Raw genomic sequence first — 8,596 nt, forward strand, 5'->3', positions numbered from 1 at the left:
CTGGTGGGGCAGCTTTACCTTACACCTCTACGTGCAGATGTTTATGATGATATATATTATATACATAACTTGCCCTCACAGATGTGTGTGTACTGTGTCATACATGTATCTGCAAGGAGCAGCTGATATCGCACACCTATCACTCGTGTTTTCTCTGCTCTTTTGTGTAAAAAGCGCGCACTTTTGACAGGAACAGCTGTGGTTCCAGACCCGCCACTTATGATTAAGTCCTTTTGGCTCCTCCTTTAGTCACTCTTGTCCAATCATCTTTCAGTGCCGGTACACCTGTCTTACTCCTGATTGGCTGAAGTTTTCCTGGCGCCAAATGCAAACAGGGTATAAATAGGCAGCGCCCGGGCTCGGCGGGCTCATCTTCCCCTGCTCTGTACACACATTCTCCGCTGTGCGCCCAGCTGTCTGCCGCTTCCCGCCGTCACCATGCTGTCCTCCCGTCAGCCATTCTCTGCTGTCAACGAAAACGTCTCCCCGATGAAGCACCTGTCGCTGGGTGACAAGGAGAACACGGTGAGTGCGCGCTCCCTGCTGTCCGCGCTCCCGGCGCTGTTGTATCCAATGTATAACTCTTACTAATTATTTATTTTGCTCGTTGCAGCCTCCATCTCTAAGCAACACCCGGATCCTGGCCAGTAAGACCGCCCGCAAGATCTTCCAGGAGGCTGAGACTGAGCTGGTGGTAAGTGCCAAAGCTGCAGGAGGACCACAACTCCCAGCAGTGCATGCATGTACGCAGTGCGGAATGGGGGTGGCGGTTTATACCGGGAGGGGCCCTATCCTGGCGCCAAAGGGGAGGTGGTGACCGGCTTCCTCCCCGCCAAATTTCACCAGAAGCCTCTGATCTGCGGTCATCTCTGGCATGGAGGGGGTTAACGGCAATATATTCCCTGGCTAATATGTATAAATGGTTAACTGCATGTCCGCCTCCAGCCTACAAGTCAGCGCTTTATTAATCTAAGGCTATGATCACACACCGTGGTTTTATTTTGTTTTCCTCTGCACCAAATACCAAAGTGGTGGCAGAACAAATGCTGTGTACAATAGGTGCAAGATTTGTATCTTTTGTCCATTTGAGTAAAACCAAATAACCTGGGGGGTTGGGCCGAATACCGTGAGGAAAAGTGCATGAGATTTCACACATCTCCCCTTGATTCTGCCTTTTTGGTACTGTAAAAGGCAGATTTTATTTATTTTTTTTATAATACACAGAAGCATACTCTGCCCTGTTCAGTATTTTACCTTATTTCTAAGTCAAAACCAGGGAGAGGAGCAATTAGAGGAAAAGTAAAATAGAAACTCGTCACTGCTTCTGTATTATCACCCACTCCTGGTTTTGGATTACAAATGCTGAATCTGGGCTTAGGGCCCCTTCACACTGTGCAATCAAAGTCTGAACGAGCGTTTGATTTGTGACGTTTATCCGTCCTCGTTCCGAGGTTGCAAAGTGTGACATGGCGTTACGATTTGCGACGCAGCCCAGCATCGTACGATGTGAAAGAAAGAGCAGAACTTTCTTTCGTCGTAAATGTCCCGCTGTGGCGGTCGAAATCGTAGTATGTGACGGCGGTCATACGAGCTCGTAATGCGACTACGTGGGTTGGGCTTCCGCATACCTGTCTCCTGATTGGGCGTGACGTTTTAGCACGCCCATGCTGGTAATACGTCACGCTCGGAGTCGTAGGACTATGGCGGTGTGAAGGGTAGCGTACGATTGCGACGCGTGACGTTCACATCGCAACTACGTCAGAAAAAGCGTTAACATCGTAGAGTGTGACCGCTGGCTACGAGCTCGTACTGCGATGTCGAATATGACGCAAATGCGTCGTAATCGTAGCAGAATCGACCAGTGTGAAGGGGCCCTTAGAGTTGGAAACTGTCCTCAGTCGCCACCATTTTTTGCCCCCTGTTGTAATGTGGTGTCCCATTACACCTTATAAATGGGTTTGATAGCTCGTGCATTGCAAGTGCACCCTTCTGAAAGGCGACCAGGCTTCTCTTATAGGTTGTTGCGCTCCTGTTTTGCAGCCTCTTCATCTACCCCAAACAGTTATTATGGCAGCACCACACTCCTTTAGGGGAACCAGTCACCCCCATATCCTATAAATCTGCAGGAGTACTCAAGCTGCACTGAAAGGGCAGCTAAAGGGTGTAAATTAACTTAAGTAACCAGTCAGTACATGGTGACTGGCAGCTGTAACTACGCCCCAGCACTGACTGACAGCCAGCTCCTCACTTAATGTACTGCTGAGCTGGCTGTCAGTCAGCACCAGGGCTCAGTGACTGAAGCTGCACCTCTAACTGGAGGCTGCCAGGAGGAATGAAGTTAACTTTATCCTGTCTGGGATTACAGTGCAGCTTTAGTGCACTATTTATCTGCAGGACAAGTTCACTTTTTTTTTTCAATTTGTGCAAGACGGAGAAATTTAGACTTGTAGTTAAATGATTATTGCACCTCCGCTCACTTCCATATCAGAAGCGGAGTATTCTCATCTGCATGATTGGCTGCTACTGTGCACATGTCCAATTTATTAGGGCAGGCGTATGACACCTGATTAGCGATGAGTGATCGGATAGTTATTCGAGCATGCTCAGGTGCTAACAGTAGCTTCGGTGTCTGACAGCCGCAACACATGCAGGGAATTGCATAACAAACACGCAATCCCTGCATGTGTTGTGGCTGTTGGGACGGCTTCAAAGGAATGTTCTGTCTTCACTCCTGTGAATGGGGATGTCGCACCTTGTCCTAATGATACTTGCAGCGCCCCAGAGTCCTGGTCGTTGCAGTACTGTAGCTCCGCCACTAAGGGGGGCTATGGTATGTCTGATGGCACTGAAGGAGTTCATCTGACCAGGTATCAGACACCAATACATTTCAGTCTGGCCTCCAGGGGGAGCTAAGGGTTCTATTTATTAGGCCACTCCTCAGTCTGGTAAAACTGGGGGTTAGGCAGGAAGTTAGAGAGAAAGCTGACTGGGTTGGAACCAGGCAACACCTTGTGGCAGAGGGTGTTGTAGAGGAAGATTCAGAGGGGTACCTGTCAGGGGTGGGATCCTGACAGAGGCCTAGCAACCAGAGAGAACGTTACAGGACTGTGCCTGCACGATATAGCGGCGGTACCCCAAGAAAGGACAAGAAGCAAGGTATATTGTGCTGAGTGAGAAACGAGATCAACGCAACAAGGAGAATACCAGTAGGAGTCGTGCTGTAAGACGAGGCAACATCCTATTGAGGCGCATAACCGGTGGCCGGAATGCCGAGGAAGTATAGAGCTCCAAGCCAAACTTCAAACCTACGGCAGGACAGTCAGTTATAGGCGGGCTGTCTCACCCAATTGACCTAGGAAGACACAGGGGGATAACAACAGGAGTGGGGCGACGCTAGAGTCCCGGAAGAGCTCTGAGCCTCCCCGTCATACGGGTGCGTCCTAACCATAAGATCTGGGGGACGTGGAAGAACATCAGAATAGAGTTGTGAGGGAACACGAGAAACAGACACAACAGTTGTGAGGACTATCCCGTGGTGCTCAGCAGAGAAGGACTACAACACACAAGCGTTAGCAGGTAGGCACAGATTTCCACCTGCAAAGGGAACTCTGGAGGTGCCATCGGACCGACCAGGCTTGCGCAGCCCAGTTAACCATATTCCGGATTGAGGACCCTGAAGCCTTCAGTAAAGAGACTGCAACCTGGTGTCCTCGTTATTTACTGCACCGCACTACCACCACCATTCACACCTTTCATTGGGCGCCCCTCAGCAGGGTCACGGACCGGGTCTAGCCACCGTGACAACCCCTGAGCAGAGACTCACAGGCCCAGTACCGGGTACCCCTCGGCCCTGCGACAGTGGGGGCGCTGCAATACCCGCGGTATCACAATACAGAAGTGTGCAGGGCCACCATAAAAGGATACAATGATAGTCACTGTTCATTCTCTGTGGAGGACGCTCGGGAGCTGTGGTCTCTAGTGTCGGGGACAGAGAGCGCCAATTCCCACAACCTAACCCCCAGTTGTCAGTAGTGACAGGTGAGGGAGTACCTTACAACCTGTTTATTGGTTGTGGCTTGGCTTCTATAAAAATTTTTTATTTATTTTATGAAAAATCACTAACTACTTAGTGAAGCTTAAATGATTTCACTATTTTGCATACCCTCATTGCATTGGTTGAAAAATACTGAGCAAATACCCATGTGTGAATGGGGTTCAGTACCTATGTAGACTAGCATGCATTGAGCAGGTCATTGACTAGTCTAGTTCTCTTTTGTTATAACTGGACTGCATTATGTGTGACTTGGTAGATCCTGGTACCAATGTTTTCTTGGGTCCCTACAAGTCTAGGGGGTTTAACAGCATTTTGATTTTTTTAGGTGAAGCCTAAACAGCAGCGCATTGAAGATGAGCCTCTCCTGAGAGAGAACCCCCACCGCTTTGTCATCTTCCCAATCAAGTACCACGATATTTGGCAAATGTACAAGAAAGCAGAAGCTTCCTTCTGGACGGCAGAGGAGGTGAGCGCAGTGGACAGTGAATGTCTTCTCACTACTGCACCATAATGTCCTCCTTTACTGTGTCAATGATCTGATCTACTGAACCCTGATCTTTGTAGGTGGATCTCTCTAAAGATCTCCAGCACTGGGAGTCCTTGAAGGATGAAGAGAGGTTCTTCATTTCTCATGTGTTGGCCTTCTTTGCTGCAAGTGATGGCATTGTAAATGAGAACTTAGTAAGTGCATGCTGAGGAACGCTGAAATACATCAAAAATAAAAAATGGTTAGGAGAATATAAATGTGTGTAACCTAGCAAATCAAATACTGCACTGGCTCAGCGGCAAATTGTCAGTCACTTAAGGGCAAGAAAACGTGGCTAAAATATTCTCCGTGACCTCAAATTCACATCTATGTAACTTTTTACAGGTGGAGAGGTTCAGTCAAGAAGTTCAAGTAACTGAGGCTCGCTGTTTCTATGGCTTCCAAATTGCTATGGAGAACATTCATTCAGAGATGTACAGTCTCCTCATTGACACCTACATCAAGGATTCTAAAGAAAGGTAGGCATTTATATAGGTGGATATTTAAAGGAAGTTACTTTGTACCATTTTATCTTGAGTCTAAGTACTAACAGACCACCCCTGTCAGACTCTGCAGCTTCCGTGGACATGAAGTTGACAGTAGCTGCTTCTCTGCTCTGCTGATTGGATGTGATGGCTGATGTCATGCTGAAGGACAGCAGTTTCGTGCTTCCTAATTGCAAGAAGCTGGCTGTCAATCAGCATGACACCTGGTCAACAGTAGCAGCTCAGAAGAGCAGCTCTTGACATGGAGTGGTCCTTCAATCTGGTGCTGAGTAGAACAGACAATAACTACCTGCCTGTTCTTAGGCCTGCAGTTAATAGGTCCCCAGGTAATGCCTTTTTAATGGCTTGTCGCTGGCAGATGGGCTCACACAACTTCATGAAAAGGTCTAAAATCTTCTCATGGGTAAAGTCTGTATAGGATTAATGCAATTTGCTAGCATATCCAATATTTGGATGCATCTGCATTCTGGGCATAAAATATTTGCAAAGGTGTTTACATTTGCATTAATTGACTTAATGCTTTCAAATTTGCATTTTTATTTTTTTTTTTGTACGCTAACATTGTGCCCCAACAGTGCAATCTTGTAATTGTTCATTTCTTTGTTCGTGTTGGCTGTAGTTACTATGCACTTTAAATAGAGTATATTGAAATATCTGAACATTTTATTAACTTCATATACTTACAGGGAGTTTCTGTTCAACGCCATTGAAACTCTGCCATGTGTGAAAAAGAAGGCTGACTGGGCGATGCGCTGGATTGGGGACAAGCAGTCCACTTATGGTGAACGTATTGTGGCATTTGCAGCAGTGGAAGGCATATTCTTCTCTGGATCATTTGCTGCAATCTTCTGGCTGAAGAAACGTGGGCTGATGCCTGGTTTGACCTTCTCCAATGAACTGATCAGTCGTGATGAGGTGGGTAATATTCTCAACCACAGAAGAGTTGTTGCGTTTCTTTCCCCTGTGCTGGGGTAACATGTTCTGTATCTGCTACCACAGGGTCTTCACACAGACTTTGCTTGTCTTATGTTCAAACATCTGGTACACAAACCATCGGAAGATCGTGTCCGAGAGCTGATTGTCGATGCTGTCCAGATTGAACAGGTGTGTATGGAATCCATAACAGCTGGTGTACAAGAACTACAAAATTTCATTGTAAAAACCTATATCTGTTTTATTTAGAGCCTGTTTGTAGTAAGTCTTAATATGTTGCCTCCTAAGGCTGCTGTGAAAGTCTCCTAATATCAAATTTTCCAAATCTATTCTGTGGCATGTTCATCCAGGATAACATCAGTGGGATCAGCCGACACCTCCTGACTTCCATGGGGGATAGAGGCATCAGGATTTGGGATTTCTAATGGCTGATCCCTTGGTTTAGTGCATAGATGAGCCACAGAAGTTCTTAAACCACACTGCTAAACTGTCCTTTAGCTGACCGGTGTAAAATGTATATGGGGTTATTGCATTATGTGGGTAAAAAAGCTGCATTTTACAGTAACATCATTGTGATTTCGACCCTATACAAATTAAAATGCTCTGGACGTTGGTCAGCAAAGCATCTGAACGATAATTTTATGAGTAATCTACATGCTAGAAAAGCCTTTCCTGGAAAAAGTGATGTATGGCAGGCTTTTTTTCTTAAGTTGATGTGACATTAACATTTTGCACTTCCAGGAATTCTTGACTGACGCGCTGCCTGTAAAACTTATTGGCATGAACGGCGATCTGATGAAGCAGTACATTGAATTTGTGGCTGATCGTCTCCTGCTGGAGCTTGGGTTTAGCAAGGTAAATGCAGTATTTTACAATGTTATCATGACTGCAGTCTCTGCTTTACACTTGTTAAGGAGCTGGGATGGGGGGGAGGCTGTCATAATGTAAATGACGCATGCACACAGCTGGGGTGGTCCAAAGGTAACCTTTTCATTCCCAGTCTCTATTTAGTGACATGTTTTTAAGCTATTTTCTATACTTGCATTAAAAGTTTCACATCTGCTCCTAAACTTAATTTTCCCCTGTACTTACTTTTTGATGCTTTGTTTTAGAATACCAGTGCATGATGGAATTCTCAAAAGTGTTATCCAGGGGCAGAGGCAGCAGTCACTGCTGTAGCCTCTGCCCCTTCCCTGAAACAAAACGTTAATGGTGACACTAGTTTCAGAGGCTGGGCTAGTCCCCTCTCACCTTTCACAATGACTGCACTCTGTTGGCAGCTTGGATAAGTGGTAACGAGACTGCAACAGTGTCAGCAAATTCAGTGTGCAGAGACCAGTGCTGGCCTTGCAGGTGGCATCAGCGGTCTCTGCACACTGGCTATTGTGACACTGAACTCTGTTGCCGGCTTATTACTTCTGATCTGAGCCATCAACAGATCGCACTCTTTGTACATGTAGCTCAGGGACTAGTCTAGCCTCCGAACCAGTCGGAAAACTTTTGTGCATAGACAGATCGGAGATGTGAAATTTACAACAAGGCCTGTGCTCCTTAGTTTGCTGCCTGTCACGCCAGTAGTGGTTTGATTCAAAACGGAATATGAAATGCTGCTCAAATAACTTTTTTTTTTTTCTCATTATGGGGGTTACTTATCAATTTGTACTAATGATCTACTTCACATTCCAGATCTTCAAGGCAGAAAATCCTTTTGACTTCATGGAAAACATCTCCCTGGAAGGAAAGACTAACTTTTTTGAAAAGAAAGTTGGAGAATATCAGAAGATGGGGGTGATGGCAAAAGCCGCAGACAATAAATTCACTCTTGATGCTGATTTCTAAATGGACTTAAATGTCTCGGTGCAGTAAGATTGAGGGCATTTAATTTGGGTTGTCCTAATCTGCCACATGCAGAACTGGCGCCTGTTACAGTGACTATAAGCTCAGATTGTTCATATGGCGGCACATATAATCTGGATTTTTCACATATGCTAGTTTACAGAAGTCGGCATGTGTGATTTGTAAAAACACTCATGGGTACAATAGTTGTACAGCTTGGTGTATGTATTATAAAGGGTGCTGTGTACTTTGCAGGGGAAGAGCAGCTGCATAACTAACTTTTTTTTTTTTAATAGTGTAAATGTTATGGGTTTTTATGTACTTTTAGTCTGAACCTGGCACTTTAAATTAAAGATTTCTTTTAATAAAATTTTTTGTCTTGAACGCTGATTATGGCACAATTTGTGACATTCTACACCTCATGCATTTAATGGATAGTTGTGCAATTAAAGAATTTCTTTTATATGGACTGTTGTACTGTTCTTGCACTCTGCTAGAAGACTAATATACAGGCTTATTTTGAAGACTACAATCTGTTTCTGGGCATCAATTTACTACTCTGCAAGAGTAATATTGATAGCCCCTTTCTGGCCAAGAAGAACTTGGTTCTCCTGGCTGAGGATGATGTCCATCACCAACCCTTGGGCACTATAAAAGTTCCAGACCTTTTCTTTCAGGGACCAGTATATCAGGTGACAAATTTACTTAAGTGTGGAATCTGAAAGGGTGCTTCTGAGGGAC

At 45.5% G+C, this 8,596-nt stretch overlaps 1 protein-coding gene across 1 annotated transcript; it reads left to right on the plus strand.

The window, feature by feature from the left end:
• The first annotated feature begins 279 nt into the window (after positions 1–279).
• Positions 280–8,324, plus strand: RRM2 (ribonucleotide reductase regulatory subunit M2). Its single transcript, XM_077291425.1, has 9 exons — positions 280–525; positions 614–694; positions 4,380–4,520; positions 4,619–4,735; positions 4,926–5,059; positions 5,773–6,001; positions 6,086–6,190; positions 6,761–6,874; positions 7,706–8,324. Exons 1-9 carry the CDS (start codon positions 439–441, stop codon positions 7,856–7,858), a joined length of 1,161 nt encoding a protein of 386 aa, XP_077147540.1. The 5' UTR covers positions 280–438; the 3' UTR covers positions 7,859–8,324.
• Positions 8,325–8,596: the final 272 nt, after the last annotated feature.

Source organism: Ranitomeya variabilis, chromosome 2, assembly GCF_051348905.1.
Source record: "Ranitomeya variabilis isolate aRanVar5 chromosome 2, aRanVar5.hap1, whole genome shotgun sequence".
In the NCBI taxonomy this organism is placed as follows: Eukaryota; Metazoa; Chordata; class Amphibia; order Anura; family Dendrobatidae; genus Ranitomeya; species Ranitomeya variabilis.